Source organism: Panthera pardus, unplaced genomic scaffold (assembly GCF_024362965.1).
Source record: "Panthera pardus isolate Hobbes unplaced genomic scaffold, ASM2436296v1 HiC_scaffold_6, whole genome shotgun sequence".
NCBI lineage: Eukaryota > Metazoa > Chordata > Mammalia > Carnivora > Felidae > Panthera > Panthera pardus.
This window is the reverse complement of record NW_026526991.1, coordinates 46,118,468-46,143,344: the sequence shown is the minus strand read 5'-3', so window position 1 is coordinate 46,143,344 and position 24,877 is coordinate 46,118,468. Positions and strand designations below refer to the sequence as shown.

Sequence of the window (24,877 nt, the reverse complement as noted above, 5' to 3'; positions counted from 1 at the left end):
TGTTACTTAAAGAATTGTAATTATGTTATCAACATTTTGTTTCACAACAGTCCAACGTTGCAATTTAATCCAGCAATCTCAGAAAATCTTATATGAATAGCCATTTTTCTTTGGAGGCTTAAAGGCCTCACAATCCCAATACCATTCCTTTTTTTCCTGCTCCCCTGAAGTGAATAATTGAAATTTCTCAGTTCTTTCACCAGACACACACTACTACCATTTAACCGTAAAGATATAGGATAACTACATATGAGAATAATCTGAGTAGTAGGGAAAATAGAATTTCTGCTCAAATATATGCTGTCCAAGATATTTTTAGGCTTTTTATGGCTGGATGCTTCCCAGGAAAGAAAGTTGGTTCTTCCATCAGAAACTTGTTCTTTCTATCTAAGGATTTTTAGATCTTTAGATCTTTGGAAAGTGCTTTCCAAAGTCCAGCATTTTAAACCACTGAGGGGTAATTAATGAGGATAAAAAAGGTATTGGGAGTTTAGCCAGCATCACACAGAGCCAGGCCCACAGCCTGACTTACAACCCATGGCTCCAACTTTCAGACCCATGAGACTGCTTTTCCCAAGTCAACACATACTCACCACATCCTAGTGCTCATTATACACATTTGATTCTCATTTTGTTTCTGAGTACTTATTGGGCTTAGTTTTCTTGACTTGCCTGTTTCTATATTAAGCATTTTTGGGGTTATTAAAAAAAAAAGAAGTCCAATTGCCAGTTATTATGGCTTCCAGTTATGAACGTATTAATGATTTCTTGCTTGCTTATGACATTCCTGACTATTTCCATCTCAAAATTTGCCATGAACCTTAACCTGTTTTCCCATATCATAATTTCTGCAGAGAACAACATGTTCTATTGGAATCACTTGAAATAGTGTCACAAATTACTCTTGGAGATAGAACAATCCAGGTGCAATGTCATGTTCGCCTTGGTTAGTTATTGCTCTTGGCTTTGCCACAATTGATGCTCAGATTGTATTAAATAGACATGACTTATTTGGGTCTCACCTTGCCAGCAATGCCAAAAGAGCTGTCTCGTCACTCGGCTTGATGCATGCTGTTGAACATCAAGGTGATTCCCAGATTACATCCCTTTTCATTTGCTGTCTGTCATTCCATGCAGCTCAGTTCCTGGTCCATGAGCCCTTCCCTGTCTTTTTGGTTTCACTGCTCAACATGATTGCTGGATAGCAGTCTTGGAAGGAGATTCTGAGAAGATTTATTATTCTGTGGAATATAGCTGGTGTCAAAATCCATTTTAAAAATTCAAATCTTTGAAGATGAAGTCTCTGATGGTCTTAAACTTTCTTTGAAGTGCGAAGAAGCTTCATAATCAAAATCAAAACTTGATAAGTAAATTTGTAAATGCTAACGCTATTTATTCTGATAACAATGATGGTATTATAGCTGCTAACACCTACTGAGTACTAACTGTACCATATGTCCAAAATATTTTGCATGTATTGTCCCATTTAATTTCACAGCAGCCCTGTAAAGAAACCCAGACAAATCTGATTACAGATTCTATAGCTCTTAATCACCACTCATAGATGGAGAAAATCAACAAACCCCTCTCATTAAAAAGGACAGGATATTCTAATCTGCAGATATTTCTGCAGTCAAGTTAATTGGTTGTAATTCATAGGACTTGTCAACTTTCATTTATGGTATGGCCATTTTAATGCCTTTAAAAACGCAAGCACTGCTTCTTATTCTTTCGTTCAATAAACATTGGTTGAACAAGTATCTGTGAGCTACTATGCTATGTGTGGTGAGGACATAAAGTTAGAAAGGCACATTTTTTGCCTGAAATTGTTCATAATCAGATTAAAGAGGCAGACATGGAAACAAAGCCTTGAAATATAGTGTAATAAAGGTTGTGATGGAGGTGTGCACAAAATATAAGGGTGAGACCGATCCATTTGGATTTATGGCAATATGGCAATATACTCTGATATTCAATTATTACGCTCAGTAATTTAGCTACTCTGGAAAAAAACCTAAAACTCTGTTTCTTAAACAAATTAGTTTTTTCTCCAAGAGAAACACTATAGTGTTGTGGTTCAAGAATGGAAGCTGTGGAGCCAGGGTGGCTGGGTTTGAAGCCTGGCTCTATTAATTTTTGGCAACTTACCTAATGTCTCTGTGGCTCAGTTTCCTTATTTGTTAAATAAAGATAATAATTCTAATAATAGAATCATCTTGAGAATTGAATGAGTTAACATATATAAATTCCTTAGAGCAACACCTGATATATAATAGTACTATATATAGTAGCTATTGCTATTGTATTTTTAATAAAAACATTGATATTCAATGGAAGAGCTGTATAAAATAAGGATGAATAGCTTTCTTCAAATGGACCAGGTGATACTAATGACAATGTATACTTATGAGCCTCTAATATATTCTAGGTACCATACTAGGGTCTGGGGAACAAATTCAATTCAAGATCTCAGGAATAGGGTTCCTGGGTGGCTCAGTTGGTTGAGCATCTGACACTTGATTTTGGCTCAGGTCATGATCTCAGGGTTGTAGGATCAAGCCCCGTGTCAGGAATTGCACTGAGCATGGAGCCTGCGTAAGATCTCTCTGTCCCTCTGCCCCTCTCCCCTTATCATCCTCTCTCTCTCTTTCTCTCTCTCTAAATTAAAAAAAAAACAAAAAACTTCTTTTAATTAAAAAAAAGAGAGCTCAGGAATACTCCAGAAGCATGTAATAAAATGGAGACAACAGAAAACTAGCCATAATACATTAGAATAAGTGATATTTAAATATAATGTGCTATGGAAAACTGCATATGAATGGAAAAATTCATTAGGTCCCCATGGACTCATAAAAACTTTATTCAGGAGGTCACATTTGAGCCAGACTTTGAAGGAATCCAACTACATAAGTAACAAGGCCATTCCGGACATAAGGAGCAGCATGGCAAAGATATAAAGGGATAACAGAAAAACAGAAAGTTGAAGGTTTGTAAGGTGCTTATGGAAGAGTGTCTGGAGATGAGCAGGGAAAAGTGGAATTAGTTCTTAAAAAGAGTTTTGTAGTCAATTCTAAACCTGGGAGAGAGTAATGTAACATGGTAACATCTGCATTTTAGAAATATCATTCTTGTGGCACCATGGGGAATAGGTTTGAAGAGAAAACAAAGGTAGAAAAAGACATCAAAAGATTATTACAATGATACTGAAGAGAAATGCAGATGTCTCATGCCTGGGCTGGGACTAGGGATGAGGAAGAGAGAAGATACAGTAGAGGTGTCAAGATGGAGTGACCAATTAGATATAACAAACAGGAGGTGTTGAAGATGACTCTGAGACATCTGGCTCGGATGACCAAGTATTGGTTAATGCTGATAGCCAAAATCAAAAAGGCAGAAGGAGAAGCAGATTTGTCTAAACCATCTGTATTTGGCAGCTAAAAAATTCAACTCAGGGCTCAGGAGAGCAGTCCTCATGAGGGCTATGGATCTAGAAGTCCTGGGGGTCTGCTGGAAATTTGGAAATAGTTACAATCAGCAAGGAAGAGAAAGGGGAAGGACAAGAAGACTAAGACTAGAAGCCTGAGAAACTCCTAAATGAAAGGGGTGCCAGGAGAAAGACAATAAGTAATAGAATATAGAACAGATACAGAAAGAGCAGCAATGACTGTGGGTTGGAGGGATGATGACAGTGTTGGAAGCAGAAGAATAAACAGGCAGTAGGACTGTGGAAGCTACAAGACAAGATTTCAAGAAAGTTGTGGTGACCTGGAGGCAAAGAGGTCAAGAAGAATAGAAGTCCATACTCTCAATTCATTGAAATGAATATAAAGAAATGTAACCAAACTTATGTTAGTGTCCACTGTGGGGAGGAGTGAAGGACATATAGTGTATAGAGGTAGAAACTCAATCTAAGCACATTTCTGGAAGTTTCAATGCCAAGATATTATGGGGGTATAGGAGGAGCCAGCTTGATTATCGCTCACCAGACCCCAGAATTGCACACAGAGCCCCATGAAAAAGACCTCATTTCAGTTTTCATGGCCACTTCAGGGAAAAATCCATACTTGAAGTAGAGGACAAGACTTTATTCCATTAGTTTGGTACCAAAATTGGGCAGGAGACTGGAACATTTACATGCCTACTCTATATATACTATGATGTCCTTCCTTCTGTGAGGGCTTGCTGCCTCCCGAGGTGCTTAGCCAAGTCTTACTTGGGTTCACACATACACAAACACATATACACACACAGTCACACACAGACACGGTCACACTCACACATTTCTCTTCTCATTCTCTCTTGCCCACAGTTTGGATCTGGGAGATATCTGTTCTAAGATGGTGAGGGGTCAACAACGCCACAATCTCACCCACTTGCTTCTCCCAAATATTTGTCTACACTCCAAATACATAAAATGTCCCCAGGTGGGGACTGCTTACAACAACTGACAGGTTACTTAGATGAATGAAACAGGCACACTGTGGCGATGCCAGACTGGAGTTCAAGCAGCCCATCTCAAAGAGCAGGCATTGTAGTGTTCTGGCTAATTCCTCCTTGTGAAATTGCAGATCCAGCTGTGTCAGATCTTCCAGACTTTTATGTTACGTGTCCCAATTATTAACTGCTAGGGGCTATTAAAAATATTTTAAACACTGTGAAGCAATACAAAACACATCTGAAGGCAAATAGGCCCAGAACTCATGAATTTAAGACATCTGCCTTCAAATTTTAAGCTTTTGAATGCAAAAGCTAGAAGCACAGCAGACTATGTCTGCTTTCCATTTTTTCACTTCCTCCCCGAGGGTCTTATGTGCCTGAACAGTGTGGGCATTTAGGGGTGGTGGTGAGGCAGGGAAGAGAGAAAGACAAAGATACAAGAATATAGTCTAATATGTAGAAAATAATATACAACACTACGGACAAAGAAGAATTCAAGCCAACAAGGGGCAGAAAACTAACATTTACTGTACGTTTTTGATATAACCAATAGCATACATATATTATCTCATTTCATTTTCATAATGGTCCTAATAAGTATGAACCATTTTCCCCAATCTACAGGTGAGAAACTGAGCTTCAAAGGGATGGTTTGCCTGTGGTTCTACAGTGATGGAGCTGGGATTTAAATCCAGATTTTTGTATTTTTTTGCAATATATGCAAAGTTCATGTTCATACTCAAACTGTTTTCCACGTGGCTGAATGCTCACTAATGACAAATGTGGATGTTGCTAATATAAAAATAAATGTGTTTAGCACCGTTTCTCTGTAGTCCAATGCCCGTTACCATCTTCCTTGGGGAAAGATATACGTCTGGGGAGCTGGCCCCTGTCACCACTCCAATGCCGTTAGTTACTATTTTCCTGGGTCCAAGCTCTTCCTCCAAATCTCTTTCTTCTTTCAGACTAACGAACCATCTAATCGAGAATGTCACTTAAAATGTTTTTTCTTTACATAAGTCCCCAGGGCTGTGCTGAATTTTAGCATAATTTTGGTTACTTACAAATCTAGCAGAAGTAAACCCTAATTTCAGAACGTGTAAAAAAAAAAGCCTGTGTATCTACATTGCACGCCCATGGAAGATACGACTTCTGTTTAACATTCCACTGGAAGCTTTAGTCAATGAGATAGAGTGAAAAAAAAAAAGAATAAAAATGTGTAAGTATTGGAAGAAATAAAGCTGTGTGATGAGCCAATGACACAGTGATATATATTGAAAATCCTTAAATAAAATAATCTACGGGTAAATTATTAAAATTAATTAGTAAGTTTAGCATGGTTACTGGATTCAAGATCAACACACAAAAATTGTATTTCTATATAATTTATTTGAATAATGTTTTATAAATTTTCTGTTAAAAGTCTTGCAATTATTTATTAGATCCATTCCTAGGTATTTGACATTTCATGACTCTTTCATAAATGATACCTTTTAAAAAATTTTTGTAATATGTAATTTTTGTCATTGGTATGTAGAAATACAATTTCATGTGTGTTGACCTTAAATCCAACAACTTTGCTAAACTTACATATTATTTCAAGAGAAATTCTAAAACATTATTAGGAGATATTAAGGAGAATCTAAATAAATGGATAGCTATACCAAGGATGAAAGGCTTAATATTGTAGAGCTGTCAATTTTCCCCATTCTAAGCTATAAATTCAAAACAATTTCAATAAAAATTCTAGTAGGACACTGTGTGCGTGTGTCTGTGTGTGTGTGCGTGTGTGTGTGTAAACTGGCAAGCTGATTTTTAAATTTCTACAGAAAAGCAAGGGCAAAGAATAACCACAAAACTTATGAAGAACAACAAAGTGAGAGAGCTTATTCTATTTTATATCAAGTCTTATAACATTCAACAGTATGGTATCAATCTAAGGACAGAACAAAATGAAGAGTCCAGAAACAGACTCTGAGATGATTTGGAACAATATCCTACTTTGCCAGCTAACTGTGTTTGTCTAGTACTGAGGTAGCTCTAAGGGGAAAGTGTTTGAAAAAGGCTTTCATTATCACCCAAGACAGCCATTCTGCCTGGGGTACAGAAGAAGTTGCACTTTTCAACTGTGCACAGTTCAAATTATGTGACTCTTGGTCAGTTTAGATTACGAACATCAGACAGTGTCTATTATATCGATATGATAAAACTCTACTTTAATGCTCTAAGTTGGATCCAGTAAATCCAGTCGTTTAAAAGATGTCCTTACAATACTGTGAGATTAATTAAAAATTGGATCAGCCTACTACTGTGGAAAATGAGAAACACTCACTAATTATGTGTGTTCTTTGTGTGTTTGTTAAGTATGTTCAAGAGTAGTTTTGGGGCAACCTGGGTGGCTCAGTTGGTTAAGCGTCGACTTCAGCTTAGGTCATGGTCTCATGGTTTGTGAGTTTGAGCCTCACATTGGTCTTTCTGCTGTCAGTGCAGAGCCTGCTTTGGATCCTCTGTCCCCTGTCTCTGCCCCTTACCATTTGTGCATTCTCTCCCCCTCTCTCTCTCTCTCTCTCAATCTCTCTCTCTCTCTCAAAAATAAATAAACATTTTAAAAAAGGAGTTTCACTACAGTAGGTGATGGGAAACAAAATATTTTAGTTGGGTTCATTGTACTCCAACAAGATCAGGATATACCAGTAAGGTAGACAAAAAAACAAAGGATGTTGAGTAGACTATTACTTGTGTCTATATCCAGAAGGATTGGAAAAGATCACACAGGATTGTAGAAACAGGGAAGCAGAGAAATGGACAGATTTGAGAAGCATTTGTCAAAATCTTATATAATTGTGTATATCTAAATTAGTGCAACAGTACAGTCTTAAGCATAATGAATATAATTCCTACATTTCTCTTAATTGGAAGAAGCATTTCCATCTACATTATCAATGATCAATTTGATGACATTTACCTTTTATTTTATTATTTTATAGCTGTTAAGTAATTTAATATGTCTTTGAATATTGTGGTTAGATCTGGGAGCCATGAAGGTAAAGTATGAGCTTATTCTGTTTTTTAAAAATTGTTTTTTAGTTTTTTTTAATGTTTATTTTTGAGAGAGAGAGAGAGAGAGAGAGCAGAGGGAGAGGGAGACACAGAATCTGAATCAGGCTCCAGGCTCTGAGCTGTCAGCACAGAGCCCGACACGGGCCTCAAACTCACAAACCACAAGATCATGACCTGAGCCAAAGTTGGATGCTTAACCGACTGAGCCACCCAGGTGCCCCAAGTGTGACTAATTCTTAAAATGAATCTTAATATACTTGAAGAGAATGAAAGCTTTCCTCATAATCACCTTCAGTACCAAAGGCCAAAATTAAAATCTTGATGAGCTATCACAAGCAGATAACTATCTTCTTGTAGGTAAAATTTCTTAATTGTAATTGAGGAAACTTCCAGTTAAGTGATTTGCAAAAGTCATAAAGCCAGCAGCCTATCAGAGCCTGGCCTAGGATGACTCCTGACCTACTCCATTTCACTTTCCATGGTAACATACCTTACTGTCCCCTGGAAAGAGGCTATTTTATTATTCAGATGCAACTCTCTAAAGCAGAGTTTCTCAATCAATTACAACAGAGACTGATATGGGCAGTTTGGACTGATAATTCTTAGTTGTAGGGGCACATTCCTGTGCATGATAGGATATTTAGCAGCATCCTTGGCCTCTGCCCACTAGGTGCCAGTAACATTCTCCTTCTACCCCAGTTGTGACAACACAGACCGTCTCTAGACATTGCCAATTAGTCCCCGAAGGACAAATGTCCCCCAGTTAACAGCAGCTAAAGTCCTCTCTATCCTTAAAATCGTTAAATTTTGACCAAAACAGAAAGAATCCAGGAAACTGTATAATTTCTCATGAAAATTTTAAATGTCAATTATACTTTTCACAATCAATAAAAATTCTAGTAGGACTCGTGTGTGTGTGTGTGTGTGTGTGTGTGTGTGCGCGCCCGCGCGCATGCGTAAATTGGCAAGCTGATTCTAAAATTTCATACTACCTTTAATCATAAAGTTCAGGCCCTTGTGCTTGCTCGCTGAATGTCCAGTTGCTATAACAACAGTCTTCTCGGTCTGCTCAGTCCAGTCCTTGCCATTCTCAGCTTTGCTTTGTATGAGACGAAACTACATTTCCCAGGCTCCCTTGTTCTCAGGCTTCTAGATTATTTCAGCCAATGGGAGGTACTGGCAAAAGGTTGGAGTGGGCCAGAGGGAAGAAGGCCGGCCCCTTCTCACTTTCTCTGTTGTGACAACAGTTTTTGAGTCACCTCCATAGCTCCTACTCCTGCTAGCCAGTCCTTCCTCTGTGGCCCCTGCCACGGTTCCATCTTCCACCTGGTGACCCTGGATCCTGGGGACACCATCTCTGTCCCTCCGGTTCTAAGGGTGGTATAACTTCCCACTGTTGCTAATCTCTGGTTTATCTTGCCATCCCATTTCTTCCTTCGCTTGTGTAAACGGTAGGTATGGACCCTCAAATTCATATGTTTGGGCTCTAACCCTCAGTGTGGTTATATTTGGAGTAAAGAAGTAATTAAGATCAAATTAAGTCATAAGGGTGGAGGTCTGATTTGATAGCATTAGTGTCCTTGTGAGAGAAGACAACAGAGAGCTAGTGCTCTCTTGCTCCCTTTCTCTGTATCTGTCTCTCTCCCTCTCTCTCCCTCTCCCCAGCTCTTGAGGACACAGCAAGAAGAAGGCTGTCTGAAACCTAGGAAGAGAGTTCTCACCAAAAACTTCATCTTACTGGCACTCTGATCTTGGACTTCCAGCCTCCAGAACCGTGAGAAAATTAATGTTTGTTGTTTCAGCCACTGAGTCTGTTGTATTTTGTTATATCAGCCCTAGCTGACTAATACAGCGATTCCCTGCATTGTATTTCCACTGTTTGAAATAACTAACAGAATGTTTGCTTTCCTGTTTACCGTGACTGACACGGTTCTTTATATCATTGATACCATAAAATATCCTAGTATGTGCCTGACACTACATAAAATGCACTTCCATATTCATTTCCTTATCTAGTCTCCCAACCATACTGTAACGTAGAGCAAAATGACATGACATAAGGAGCACACGTTTTGAGACACAGAGATGGAATTACAACTCCACCCCTTGCTGGCTGCATGACCTAAGAAAAGTTCATCTCATTCATCTTGTTTTCTTATCTGTAAAATGGACCTAATAATAGTACTAATGGAAGAAGGTTGTTCTCGATTAAAAGAGCTACTCTGTGCAAAGTGCTTAGATTATTTTTAGGTATATATATATATATATATATATATATATATATATATGCTCTGAATAATCTAAATATTCTTTTTTAGCTACAATTTATTGAGCACCTATTATGTGTCAAGCACTGTGATATGTACAGGAGACATAAAGACAAATAAAAACAACGAATGCCCTCAAAAAGTTGCACTATACCAACAGAGACAAATACATGAACAATGATTAAAATAAAATGTGGCAAGTATATTAATAGATATATGGGAAAGCCAAATGCAGCATGATCCATTTGGGAGGCAACTGTTTGGAAAGTTTGGAAGACGATTGTCAAGGTTTGGACCCAGTTCTGTCAATTACTAATGCTTTTACTCTAGACAAGTTACCTAACTTCGATAAGCTTCTATTTTCCCACTTGCAAAAATGAGAATAATAGGATCTAGCTCATAAAGGTGTGGTGAGAAGAAACAAGATAATAAAAAATACAGTTTCTCTGGTATAGTTCCCAGATGATGACAAGTGAGCAGAAAAGGATTGTTAATTATCTTTATCAGCAATAGGGGAGCACAGAAACAGGCTGCCTAACCCCCGCTCCACCAAGTTTCCCACTCCTTCCCCACTCTGATCTATTTGATAATTACTGACTTTCTTTCCCTTCCTCCTCCTCAGAAGAGATTAAGTCTCCCCTACTTTTCTAGTATGAGGATAGATTAGCAGAACCACTTTAGAAAATTTCTTGGATAGGGGCACCTGGGTGGCTCAGCCAGTTAAGTGTCCGACTCTGGGTTTTGGCTCAGGTCATGATCTCATGGTTTGTGAGTTTGAGTCCCACGTCGGGCTCTATGTTGAAAGTGTGGACCCTGCTTGGGATTTTCTCTCTCCCTCTCTCTCTGCCCCTCCCCAGCTCACTATCTCTATCTCTATCTCAAAAATAAATAAATAAACTTTAAAAATTAAAAAGATAATTTCTTGGGCAGAATCCTTTAAATCTAAATATATGAATACAAAGCAATTCCACTGCCACATATCTATCCAGAAATCAGTACTTGTAAGTGCCAGAAGATCTAAAAGAATGTTTATAGCAGCTTTATTTATACTGGCACCATACTGGAAGCAAACCCAATGCCCATCAGCAGGATGGGTAAATACATTGTGATACATTCATATACAATGGAATATTACATAGCAATGAGTGTAAACTAGAGTTGCGTGCAACAATTAGAGAGGAATCTCACAAACAAAACGTTGAGCAAAAGAAGCCAGAGTACATACTTTACTGTTACATTTATAGAAAGTTCAAGAATGGGCAAAATGAAGCTATAGTCATAGAAATCGGAAGAGTGGTTACCTTTGGGGAAGTACTTGCTGAGAGCACTGTTATACTGGTAAATGTTTAGCAGCCAGCTCTCGAAAGAAAAAAAATCCTGATTTTACAGCATTTGCCAGGTCCCATGGTATAAATACTCCCACCATGGTGGATTTCAAGTTACCAGTGTGGTATCACTGAACACAGATTACGTCTACAGTCTGCCTGGCAAGCTGGTGTGAGCCAGCCTAGCACACCACTGGGGGGTGCATGAAGGGACAATCTGGTGTGCTGAAAATGTTCTGTATCTTGGTCTGGATAGTGCTTACACAGGTAGAGTCTTAAGAGTGGTTCTTTATTACATGTATATTATACCCCAATAAAAAGTAAAATGTAAAAATGTCTGAGAACTAGAAAGACGAAAGCAGTTATATCTACGTCCCAGAGGAAGGTCCAAAGAGGGACCAGAGATTCAAAGACCAAAAGGCAGCACTCGGAGCTTCTTGCCTCACCTTCCCCACCCCGTCCCAATAGATAGGAGGAAAAAGAGAGATACCATTAGTAAACACGAGCACAAATGGAAAAGAGATGTTGACTTTTTTAGCTGGGCCACAATTTTTCAACTTGAGACTCAATTCTGTCTTATCACCAATGGTTGATACGGCACACAAAAGAGAGTGTTGCTTCTGAAAAGCCCACATTCACTGCTTTAACTATGGCCCTGTCTGTCACTTAGCAATGAAGATTATTCCACTGGGTGGCTCCAGAAGAAGGTTTCAAGCACAGTACCACCTGAACACAATGATCAGACGTGAAAATACACCAGCACAAACAGTGTTACTTTTATTTTAAGTAAAAATCACATTCATATCATTTTCCTTGCGTCGCTCAAATCTTAAATATGTTCAGTATGTCTGGAATATATCTGTGATCTAGTTAAATGAGACGTTTTAATAAGACAGCTGCTCCTAACATGTACAGCACTCATATATTTAAAGTTACAAAACCAAAGCAAAATTTTAAAGGGGGTTGATGGGTGATACCTCGACACATCCACAGATTCATTTGTTCCCAATCTGGCAGTACAGGACCATAGAAAATACCAGACCAAGTATCTAGAAAATAAAATAACAAGATTAACATGGAACTTAAAATGATGGCAACATTATAAATAGAAAGAACATTACACATGAAAAGATCCTGACTACTGACAGTTCTAATCTTATTTATCTAAGTTATCTCCCTTCTTGGGAAATTGGAGCCTCCAGTGGGACAAAAGAGCATTGAGAAAGCTTTCTGAGTATTGTTGTGTTTCAATCAGGGTTTTTAGATGGCCGATCTGCTTCTAACTGGCCCAATTTGATGGTGCAGAACTGGCTACCACCAGAGCACCCTACCTTTCTGGAAAACACACACCCTCCTGTGGGGCATCTACCCTGGAGCTCTGGAGAAGTCAGGCCTCTGGGGGCTAAATACACCTACTGCTTCCATGAAAGGGTTATATGATCATCTGGTTTAGATCATCTGCAGAAAATCAAGGAGTCTAGAATTTCTCTTGCCATATTTTTAGGCATCGCCAAGAGGAATGAAGAAAGTAACTTTTTTTTTTCTTAAAAAGCTTCTAAATCTGTGGGGAATAGCTTAATTCAGGAATTTCCTTTGAAGTGAAAAAGTACAGCTGAAAATCTGGGGCATAATTTCCATCTCATTAAATGGCTCTCCCAAGGAATGAGGGACCCCAAAACTTGCCCTAATTGGCCCTGCAGTTAGTGCTTTGCATGCTGTGGCTTTGATGTAGAAATGATGGAAAGGTCGAAAGTTTCCTCCCCACCAGAAGCAGGAGGATCATGAGGTGCCATTTATGCTTAGTCATCTCCAGTGTTCCTACTGTACTGAGGCATCCTGCTTACTAAATCTTTCCTGGAAACGAATCTCAAATGAGAACTGATGGCCAATACCTTCTTAAAAACAAACCAGTAGATTTTAAGATTTTTTTTTTTTGCTTTTGAGAAGATTCTTAAAAACACACCAATTCTCTGCAAAAAAAAATATGATTTTCATCCAGAATGTTCTAAAAGTCATTCTTTTAGAATGACCTGGAAAAGCACTGAAATTCAGTCTTTTTGCCTTTGTCCCAAGCTTGAAGTCTGGGAGACAAGTACCAGGACAGAGTAAAGAAAGTGGTCAAAATACTGGGATAACACAAATCTCTATTGTCATTCACTGTCACATCCTGGAAATGGAAGCCCACCATTCATCGGCAGACAAGACACTTAATGTCACACTTTCTTGCTTTGGAAAAGATAATTTATCATTGCTCATAAAAATGGAAATAATTAAAAGGGATTCGTCATACGGTAATGCATGCTGAGACTCAGGTAGTGTGCATGAATTCCCACATTGTGAAGCAGTCTAAAAAAATGTTACACAGTTCTCCTTTCCCTCTTTTAACTGCTCTGTTCCTGGGACCTCCTGCCAAGCTAACTTGTATCCTACAAAGTGGTGACTATCATTATCAACCGCTTCTTTTTTTTTTTTTTTTTCTAATTAAAATGAGAGTGAAAGCACTGCTTATGTTTTATGCTTGTAATTTGCTGTAGTCAAATAAGGAGAGACATGATAACCTGGTCATTTAATTCTGAACAAGGAGAATTCCGATGCCTATAGATAAAATTTTCTAACAAAATAAAGCATCCTGCATAGATCCCTAGCATCTTATCTGAGGAAAATTCCTCAGGTATGTGGTCTTAACAGAGCCTTGAAAATAACCATCCGCCACAGTCTGCTACAGCCTGTGACTAAACAGATTAACACCAAAAGTCTAAATGCCAGTGGGTAGTTTTTTCATGTGATATTTTTCTATGGAAATAGTTTGAATGTAATTTCTGCAGGAAGATATTTGTTTCTTTTTCCTTCTTAAAAAGAGGTATTACGTGGGGGCCTGTGCAAGTCTCAACCTGTCTGTGGTTTGGGCTTGCTATCTCCCTCATAAAGCAAAGTAAGAGGGTTTGTCTTCTGGGAAGACAAAGTCGTACTCTCCTCTGAAGAAGCCTGCCATATAGTTGGCTTTGGCGTCTTCTGGGAATTGGGAGGCAGGGATTGAGGCCTCATGAGTCTGGGTTTTCAGCTCAGGTAGAGAGAGAATACAGTGCTTGTAACCTCCAGGACTCATTGCTGTTAACCCAGTCTGGACTTCATGCTAGTCACACAAGTGGATTCCTTAACAATAAAATAGTAATAATACAGTTTTTAAAAAAAGCTATTAGAGTGATTTTTCTATCTATGTATTTTTGTGTTTTCTTGAATTTGAATTTGGGAAACAGAATGGAGATAGGCCTGTTAGGCAAGTAGTATTAACACCTGTAAGACAGACTAATGTACATTTTTTGGATACAGTTTTATAGACTAGATATTTTCAAAGCTCCTTTTTGAATAAAGAGAGAGGGAATATAAAAATGGATTTTTTTTCTCTTGAAATTCTGGAGGGAGGGCAGATTTTAGATTGAGGGAATGAACAACAAAAATGTCAAGCAGTTCTTTGAACTAACTATTTGCCATATCTACATATAGTCTAAAAATCGCACTTAATTTAACTGGCATTAACTCATAAAATGGTTATAATTTATGATATTACTATATAAATTCCATACCTATAAGTTACTCCATGGAAATTTTTTGTTAAGGTCTTTCCCTATACATGTCTTTAGAACAACCAGTAAAATATCTAAATATGCAACAAATACATGGAATATACCAATTTCATAAAATGTTATTCCTCTTGTAATGCTATTCCTCTTGTAATCTCATTTTCCATTAGATGTATTCAGATTCTTGGCAATGTCTTTGGCTAAGATATGAGAGACATCAATCTTCCCAGTTGATTATGTCCTTATTTTCTCTGGCTTTGCTTTTGAGAAGATTCTTAAAAGCATCAGTGGGTTGTAGCCAGTCATAGTCAATTGTCTGAATTCGAGTCTAACATGGATTTGACACTTAATAATATTGACACTTACATTGAATACCTCATTTAAAGCCTGATCTTTCAAACATTCATTTGAAGTCTAGTCACCAACATATATTTGTGTGTGTTTTATGCTTATAAATGTATGAGTGCATATGTGTGTGATTCCTTACTCACCTCTACAACCATTAGGGAAAACAGAGAAACAAAGGACATTTTACAAAAGGCAGAATCAAGAAAAATAGACCTAGTATATGGCACCATTTGACTTCCACCATATATCAGACAAAAAGAAAGACAGCCATATCTACCAACAGAGAATGTGTCATATTTAGACCTATTCATTTGGACTACGAGGAAGCAATACTCAACAGCCCAACTTACTGCTTATAGTACCTACCCTTTCCCTAATGGTTGGTGGGAAACTCTACCACTAACCAAAAGACCACTTAGAACACTAAATTGCTTCATTCCCAGCTAAAATTCCTCTCTGTTGGAGGAGTGGCTGAGTGGCTCAGTCAGTTAAGCTTCCAACTTTGGCTCAGGTCATGATCTCACGGCTCCTGGGTTCAAGCCCAGCATCAGGCTCTGTGCTGACAGCTCAGGTCATGATCTCGAGGTGCGTGGGTTCAAGCCCCGTGTCGGGCTCTGTGCTGACAGCTCAGAGTCTGGACTGTGTTTCTGATTCTGTGTCTCCCTCTCTCTCTGACCCTCCCCCATGCATTCTCTCTCTTTCTCTCTCTCTCTTTCAAAAGTAAATAAACATGAAAAAAAAATCAAAATTCCTCTCTGTTGGTAAAGTGGCACAAGTAAGAGGTAGAAAGTTACCAGAAATCCCAAGGAGGACATTGTACTACGTTCCATGACAGTGAAGCATAAGTCACTCATCTGACCTAACCAGCCCTCAGAGGCAGTAACCAGGAAAACACATCACATATTAGAATTCTTGCCAATGTCCTGATAGGGAATCAAGAGTGAATTGACTCATTTGATATCTAAATTAACCAAAATCTGGAATTATTCAAAAAATGCTTCTCTGAAATGGTTTTATTTCATCTTTTTAGCAAAGAATTTTAGGCCATATAGAAAGCATCCTTGGATTCTTTAAAAAGTCATGCCAAGAAAGTCCATCAAGATAAAAATCCTACACAGGATTTTTTTTCAACATCAATAATCACATTGTTGAGAATAAATATATAAACCTTAAATTTCCTTTAAAACTTCTTCAAGTGAGTCCATAGTCCTTAAGGCAACTGTCTCTAGTTTTTAAAAGTTGTTAGATTTCTCTTGTTAGTCCTTATCCAGGACTAAGAACTGGGTGGAAATTAATTCAATTTTTGTTTCCCCGTAGAGAGATCATTCATAAATAATGGTCTCAGCCCTGCTCAATTGGTAAGATTGTAATCCTCTCCCCAGACCAAAGACTGCTAGAAAAAGATGCTAGACCTTGGGCGTTGCTACCCAATGTTTTTCTCAAGAACCTGGTTTACATTTGGCTCACTAAAAATATTTGTTGGAATAATTAATGAATAAACAAGGGAATGAATGAAGAATCAACATTGCAAGATAATACTATACCTCAATTACTGCCAGTCCAAACGCAATTCCAATTACTATGAGAATATGTTTTGCAACTACGTCTTTTATCAAAGAAATGCATGGCTGTTAAAAAACAAAACATAAGAAGTTACCTTGAATCAAAACTTGGACCTCACTTTAAGATATTTGCCCATTGGGTTGACTTTTTACATTACTACTGAGGAACACACTCAACCAAGAGGAATTGGATTATATCACTCTGCCCCTCCACACTCCTTAAAAGATTGTTAACTGTGGTTTGTTCATACATTAGAAAGCACCAAGAAGTAAACTTTTGCTTCAACTGTCTCATTGCTAAATCTAGGGATCTTTAGGCATAAATAATAATTTTATCCTAACTTCCAATTTTTCATTTTAGAGTTATTATCACTTTGACTGTGTACTTTTTAGCCTTGTAATCTGTAGCAAAGAGTTTCCTAGTTGGGAACTTTCATTTTCATTTTTAGAACAAGGTTTTTTAAAAAATCCCTTAATAATATATATCAGGGTTATTTTTACCTTAAAAAGGAAAAAAAAAATATTATGTCCACTATTTTGTCCTTACTTTAGATAAAAAAGAGAATTTAGAAAGCTGCTTATCTGCCACATTTATTGAATTTACTCAAGCTAGCATGCAATTTCAAGCTTATAACATTTCAGACCAAACCTAAAAATTCCAACAATTTTAAATTATATGGCTAATTTTCAAAATGGAAAAATACTACATAATGTAATAGTGGTATTATCCATATTGCCAGAAAATATATCACTATCCCTATGATAGTTATATATGCACAAAGGGCTAACAAAACATTGCTCTGGTTAATAAAATAAGAGTTCTCCGTAAAAATGAGTAAAACATTCTTTTCCCTCTCATTCTTGAATGTAATTGGTTTCTCCATTCACATCTGATCCAAAGTGGTAAACATTAGAGTAAATTATTATGTCTTTTAGGGTTAACTATGAGATTAATGATCTTATCTACTGAGTCACATTTATTATATTTGAGGAGCTTTCGCTCTCTTTCCCTTCCAGATAACCAGGTTATCTTGGCAAAAGGGAGAGGACAAAAAAAAAAAAAAAAAAAAAGAAATGTGAATTATGGCCATTCCAGATTTCTTATTTTTCCAGACTTCTTGCAAACTACAGAAGTTTGCAAGTACAGATGGAAGTATTTTATGAATTTATGGCCCTCCTTTTGGGAAACGAGTGCAGCTATCAGCCTATCTTCAGCTGAATTATGTGTGAATTTGAAGGGAATGTCAATTACTTTTTACGATAACGCTAGAGCTTTGCAAAATCTATCCTGAGGAAAAACATCTTTGAGTTGAATCTTAAACAGATAACAACTGCCACTGAATTTACTAAGTTCCTCATTATCCGAAGTAGAAACTGCACTCATTTACACCATATTTATTTCCCCCCTTCCTTGCAGATACTGCAGCACTAAATTAGGAGTATAAAAAGTAAAAATAAAACTGTTTAGTGATACTACTTGGACAATTAAAAAAAACATGGTAGCTCTGTAGTCTGGTAGATAACTTCTCCACATGAATTATTTTAAATATTGGTAATAGCAATTTTCCTTTAGAAAAGAGTCTCCTTATTTTGATTGGATTAGTAAAAAGGGATGTGATAGCAGGAGAGAAATTTCCCCTGAGATGCTTTCTATTTCCTAATATGTAATTAACCTTAGTAGCCATTACTAAGCCAATGGCAAAATCAAACTAATCTTCAGGTATTACAGAAATTAATTCATTGGATTATAATAGCTTTAACATATCCCTCTGCCAACTAGATTATGATCTCCCAGAGGGTCCAGAAGTATGTGCGATTTTAGCAAGGGTCTGTCTGAGACATAGTGGGCACTGAAGAATAACAGCGACTACATTAAACATTAATATTAATTATCATTTTTGTATGCATTCCTCCCAGGCAGAAGGAACAATTTATGTAAAGCCCTCTGGTAAGAGACAGATATCATATCCTCTAGGATACCTTGAACCCTGAAGACTGAGTTAGACAGAGTTCCATAATACCTCGTGCCTGCCCCTATCTAAGAATTACCAATAATTCATTTGATTGAAGTTGCCTAATTATCTCTCTCTTTTCACTATTTGAACATCAGTTCCATGAGTGCAGACATTGTGCCTGTCAAGAATGGATTTCCAGTGGCCAATAAAAGGTCTGGAGAATCGGAGGGAGTCAATATTAATTGATGAATTAAGCAATAATAAGAAATATGACATCCATATATTGATGTTTACAAGTGACACAAATGTGACATTTACAACACATAAAAGATAAACCCAACTTTTTCAATATACTTTCAATGTCTGAGGCAACTTCTCAACTGGAGCAAAAATTAGGCAGATTTTTTGATAACATTTAGTATCCAGAGCCCAACCCCGAAAGGCCAGGTCTACGCAATTACTTGAGAAAAGGAACATTTCATAAGAAAAAGAGGTCTTTATTTGATAACTAAAGTGAAAATATAGATTTCCAGGATTTATGTTAAAATAGGAAAAAAAAAGAGAAGAGTAATGATTAAGGTCACCAAAGAAAGGACATGATAAACTTTCATCAGTTAGCTTGTACTTTCATTCTCCTTGCAGTGGGATGTTTCTTTGATCTATTAAAGTTGACTTCAAATGATATCAGACTCAGAAAAAAATGAACTAATTTCACTTTTTTATATCTGCTTTTATCTTTAAATAGGATTTATTTTTTATTTGGGAAATTCCTGGGACTTTTATATCATGATTCCTATTGTAATCGCTGCAATTTAATTTTTCTATAGAGACTTTCATTGTGAAAAAAAATTAATGGAACCACTTACTGTATCAAATTTGATTTGTCCTCACCTGTTTGTAAACATATATGCCATCATACAGTGTACAAGAAGAATCTGATGGACCCGGACATGCACATGACTTGGAATTCTGTTGAAAATTATTTCCCCAGTCAGCAGGTCCATTGACCAAACCACAGCATTTAAACTGTTGGATGAAAAATAGATATAAAAAGCTATTGTTAAAGAAGATAAAAATGTTGTCAATACACTGAATCATATTCTTCTAAAACTATTATTAAGATGTTTCTTATACTAAAATATCATCTAAATCACCTCACCAACTTTTCTGAATGTAGAAGCAAAAATACAGGAATCTTCCGTTTTGACTTTAATATTAATGAACGAAAAATAGGGTTGCAGATGCATAAGTCTCAGGAAGTTGGAGAAAAGATGAAAAACCCACCTAGTTTTAAATGACAAAAGAGAGGGGCAGAATCAAATCTATGTATCCTAGATTTTGGGAAAGAAGCTTCCAAAGAGTCCATGAGAGAGTCAAGGTCTCTTTAAAGAACTTTTGCCCAAAAGAGATGAGAGGTTTTAAAAAAATTATATTTCCATCTTTGATCTTTGATCATTTTTGGAGGAGAGGAGGAAAAGAGTGAGAGGCTTCTCAAAGGACAAAGTGGCTTAGCAGGCTTCCCATAAGTCTGAATTTAACATGGACATCTGCAAAATGGGGGAGGGGTGCAAATGAAGGATGAAACTCTTAGGATAATGTCAAGGAAGTTTAAGGCCCAGAATATACTGAAACACTTAGAGAATTTGTGGTTGTGTTTTGGGAAGAAAAACAAGGAAACCAAAAGCCCAATGACTCAGGGTATATGGCACATCATATTATTAGATGAAAGAGAAAAATAACTGTCCCTCATCTTGTCCTATTTGCTCTTCATGAAGAGCATGTCCTTTTCATGTTCCATTCTTCATGTCCTATTCAACTCTTCATGAAGAAAGGTAGAAAAAAAAATTGCTGAAGAAAACAGAACCAAGAGTACATTGTTTTCTAGGCTCAGATGCATTGTAATGCCAGGATATTGAGAAAACCTTCACTTCCTCACTGGGTGACCCACATTACTTAACCTCTCCATGCTACAGTTTTTTCATCTGTAAAAATGCAGATAATAGTAGTTGTTCCCAATAGTATGTAAGTTGTAGATTTGTTGTAAAGATAAAAATGGGAAAATTGATGTGAAGATTTGAAGTGCTTAACCCAGTGCCTGACTTGTAGGAAGTACTCAGTATATGTTAGGTATTATTGCTGTTGTTTCTATTTTGCAGTGGTTGTTGTTTCCATGATGCTCTCACATGAACATGATCTGTTCAACACTGGTATCAATAATTTAGATAAACATTTGGAAAGTACCTTTTCAACTCTGTAGTTGATATAAAGCTGAGAGTGATGGTTAACACACTGAAGACTGGAATCAAGTTCCAAAGTTAGTTCAAACAATGGACTCAAACCAACAAGTTCAACAGAGGCAGATATAAAGCCTTGGACTTTGGCTCAAAGACTTAATTGCACAAATATATGACTCATCAGCCATCCATATGACAAAAAGCTAAAGATTTCAGCTGGTCCCAAGGTCAATCCATATTAGCAAAGAGGGCAATCTTGAAATAGCCTCCTTTCTTGTCTTCCTATCATGTCCACGATAGACATGATTAATTGCGTATGCTTTCTGATTAAATAATCTAGAATAATATTAATTTATATAGAGACCTAGATCAAAAAAGAGAAAGTCCCATTGTATGCACTCACAAATCAGTCCATATTTTGAATACAATATACCTCAGGATTCCTCAGGGAAGCCTAGAAACAGAAGACAAGGTAGGAGGTAGAAAGGCTAAACTTGGTATGATATCTGGTCACCAGATCAGTTGTGAGCAAAGTTGAAGAAAAAGTTGGTCAAAACTCGTTGAAAGTGTTATAAAAGCTGAATGAACAAGGCACTGTGCACGGAATAATACAACAACCTCTAGACAAATAGTCATCACCAAGAATCCGAGAGGGGCACATTCCATTAGTATGTTAGCAGAGAGTTCATGTGAGAATTCTCTGAAATTCAAAGAGAAAACCACTTAGTGTCTACAATTTTTGTCCATGTGTGGTGGGGCCCCAGGTCATCCAGCCAGAGTTTGGTGTAGGACTCTTTATCCTAATCCTATCTGTTACTAAAAGGGAAAAACCCTGGTGGAAGAAAGAAAGAAAGAAAGAAAGAAAGAAAGAAAGAAAGAAAGCAAGCAAGCAAGCAAGCGAAGGAAGGAAGGAGAAAGAAAGAAAGAAAGAAAGAAAGAAAGAAAGAAAGAAAGAAAGAAAGAAAGAAAGAAAGAAAGAAAGACTCGAAATGGACATTAAGAAAGAACTATAGTACTGTGAAACAGGAAGCTTCAGGCATAGGATTAGTGTACAAGAACAGAAGTAATTCAGAAGCGTGCTACGACACACAGAACATTTAGAATCCCATGGTTGGCACTGAGATCTTGGATATCAGAAACAATGTGCAGCAAAGATGATTCAGGACCCAATCCAGAGATCCAGTGGATACCTACAGTATATTTTGTCTTAGGTCAACCACCTGGGAGGATCAAGGATGCTCAGTCCCACCCAGGGAAAGAATTGGGTTGCTTAAATCATTCCTGCTTTAAACCTGGATTGGTCTGGGCTCTAGAGTAGGATGCTAGAGGGGAGGGGATCAAGAAATGCAGCTATGGGGAAGCCGGGAAAAGCACAACACAGAGGAAGTGAAGCAGGGACTGACTCCTATCACGTTTCAGCTCTTGGAAATGATGCTTTCAGCAGAATTTTTACAAGCTGGAGTCTATTCAAACAGGAACTGGGGAATGCTCTGGAATAAAAAGTCATCTGATAAATAGTTCAAGAAACCAAGGATGTTTCAACTTGAAAAGCAAAGCTTTTTACAAGTCATACAACAGCCATTGTCAAAGAAGTTGCAATGTGCTAAAGCATCAGTAGATTTTCTTTTCCCTCTAAAACTCCAGAAGGAAGAACTAGATGATGTAAATCCTAGGGAAGCAGATTTTGTTTCAAATTAAGAAAAAACATGCTAATCATCAGACATGGACATAAATGGGATGGGATGGCAAAAATCGGGGCACTTTCAATTCTTCAATTTTTTAAAAAAAATTTTTTTAACATTTATTCATTTTTGAGAGTGTGAGAGACAGAGCATGAGCAGGGGAGGGGCAGAGAGAGAGGGAGACGCAGAATCAGAAGCAGGCTCCAGGCTCCGAGCTGTCAGCACAGAGCCTGACGTGGGGCTCGAACTCACAGACTGTGAGATCATGACCGGACGCTCAACTGACTGAGCCACCCAGGCACCCCAACAATTCTTCAATATTTAATGAGAGACTGGATGAACATAAATATAAAATACTCCAATCAATGGATCATGTTAAATGAATCATGTCAAGTCATGTCAGGTCAAATGCCCTAAATGTCCAGCTCTCCTCTAAGATTCTGAGAATTTCTATATGTGAAATGAATCTTCCATGTAGCTAATATGATTTGAACTCTGAACAAAGAAGGTGTGATTAGGAGTTTCACAAAGCAATTTTTTAGACACACCTTAAAGCATGTGTCATATTTAAAAGAAAGAGAAAAGGAGTAATTTCTAAGATAAGGTAGGGAATGATGCCAAGTCAGGAAGGCAGAATTATGTAAGGGAGCCTGAGTAGACAAACCTGACTGGACTAGGGTGGTTTTGTGTTATTTTGTTTGATGGGGTAGTGCTTACTAACGTTAAAATATTAAGTAAGAGCCAGAGAATGTAACACCTTCAACATCTGCCCAAGTTTTGACTATACCCTAATGACAGAGAAGCAGTTTCAATAACTAAATATGGGAGGGGTTGATATGCCAGTTTAAAAAATTAACTAGTCAGACAGCTGAGTTCAAATTCCAATCCCATTACTTGTTAGCTGTCAGACCTCTAAGCCCTAACCTACTTATCTGTAAAATAGGGATAATAAAGATAATATTATCCATCTCAAAGAGTTGTCATAAGAGTGAAATGAGCTACCAAAGGTAAAGTCTAGTAACAGTAAATAGCAATAAATGATAGGTATAATTATTTTTATGACAGATGGGGCAGATATGGAGGCAGAGAGAGAGAGAGAGAGAGAGAGAGAGAGAGAGAGAGAGAGAGACTCTCAAAATGCTCCAAACACACTACCCTACTAAATGGTAAATATGAAAACAACTATTGATTTGGCTGAACTGAGGCTTAATTGATCATAAAGATTTCTTAATCTCTGTCCTTCTAAACTGCTTCAAAACCTCATAAGAAGCTGGAAACAGAGTTAGAAATATTCTTGGATTTTTACTATTGCAGAGTGACAGAATAATCAGTCAAAATCTGCAAAGTGGAGATATGTTTTAACATTAAATAATCTTTAAAAATCTATAAAAATATCTTTAAAAATTAGGTAAACACGAAACCTATGGCAAACTACCCAGATGACCTACAAATTCAAATTACCTCTTCTTGAAATTCAGCCAGGGCTTTCTGGAATGCTTTGGCATCATTATCTGCTGCTTCCAAAAGCTTTACATTTTCATAGAGAGTCTCATTCAGAATGCGCTCGGACTGAAAATTGAAAAGCATTGTTAAATTATTCATGCCAGAAAGTACTATTTTGATTTTTCAGACTTTTCCAAAATTATCATATGTCATGTGTACGCACCTCAGATTTGAAAGTAGCTCCTAAGATGCCTGCTGCTACTTGCAGAAGCAGGATCAAAAGCAAGCCTATGAAAAACTGGAAAAAGAAAGAAATGGAACACATGTTATCTCCAGGGCATTCAGTGACATCTTGGGACATTTGAGCATGGCGTTTCTTTCTCCAGTCGGGATCATATTACTGTTGGAATAATAACTGTGTTCTTCATTTATTCTACCCTTTGCCTCAAAAAGCCAATTTGGGGGCCATTAGTGGTCAGAAACATTTGCTTCAGACACCAATCAAGCAGTGTTTAAAACAAAAATGTATGGATAAGATTGTAGACATCAGTGTGATGTTGAGTGGAGGGAAGTTTGAAAACTTAGATACAGTTACTTGTGTATTATCTTTCTCCTCTTTCTTCATCAAACACAAACTCACACAAACTTTAAAGCAAATTTCCGAAGTGACTTCAAAACAAGTTTTCTACCGCTACCAAAGTCACCCAGGGTCTTGTTATAAATGTAGACTCCTGAAACCTGCCTCAGGTCTACTGAATCATAACTTTAAAGAATGCGGTCCACAGATTAGGTTTTCTCTTTTTAAAACCAGCTCCTTGAGTAATTAAATTCCCCAAACTGCAAATGAGACCTATTGATCAAAAAGTAACCACTAGGGATACTATTAAAGTCCTGCTAAAGCTCTGTCTCTAGCTTCTCTCTTAATAAACAAACAGTTAACAAATATCTTTTCAAGGACAGACACAATACTTATTTTATTAGAG

The 24,877-nt window shown here is 37.3% G+C and overlaps 1 protein-coding gene and 1 long non-coding RNA gene across 2 annotated transcripts in view; both read right to left on the bottom strand.

Moving 5' to 3' along the window:
• On the bottom strand, positions 1–9,408 carry LOC109270512 (uncharacterized). The gene is made up of 2 exons (XR_002081568.2): positions 8,490–9,408; positions 1–1,503 (listed from the first exon to the last, which is right to left on the bottom strand). It is a non-coding gene; the product is annotated as an uncharacterized LOC109270512 (long non-coding RNA).
• A 2,433-nt stretch (positions 9,409–11,841) lies between these two features.
• The window catches only part of TSPAN8 (tetraspanin 8), a 31,596-nt gene continuing 18,560 nt past the window's right edge, over positions 11,842–24,877 (bottom strand). The window contains exons 4-8 of the mRNA XM_019455102.2: positions 24,118–24,192; positions 23,913–24,020; positions 19,427–19,561; positions 16,563–16,646; positions 11,842–12,138 (exon numbers count right to left, since the gene is read on the bottom strand). Coding sequence (XP_019310647.1) covers positions 12,085–12,138; positions 16,563–16,646; positions 19,427–19,561; positions 23,913–24,020; positions 24,118–24,192 — 456 coding nt within the window. The 3' untranslated portion in view covers positions 11,842–12,084. The remainder of the gene's footprint in view (positions 12,139–16,562; positions 16,647–19,426; positions 19,562–23,912; positions 24,021–24,117; positions 24,193–24,877) is intronic.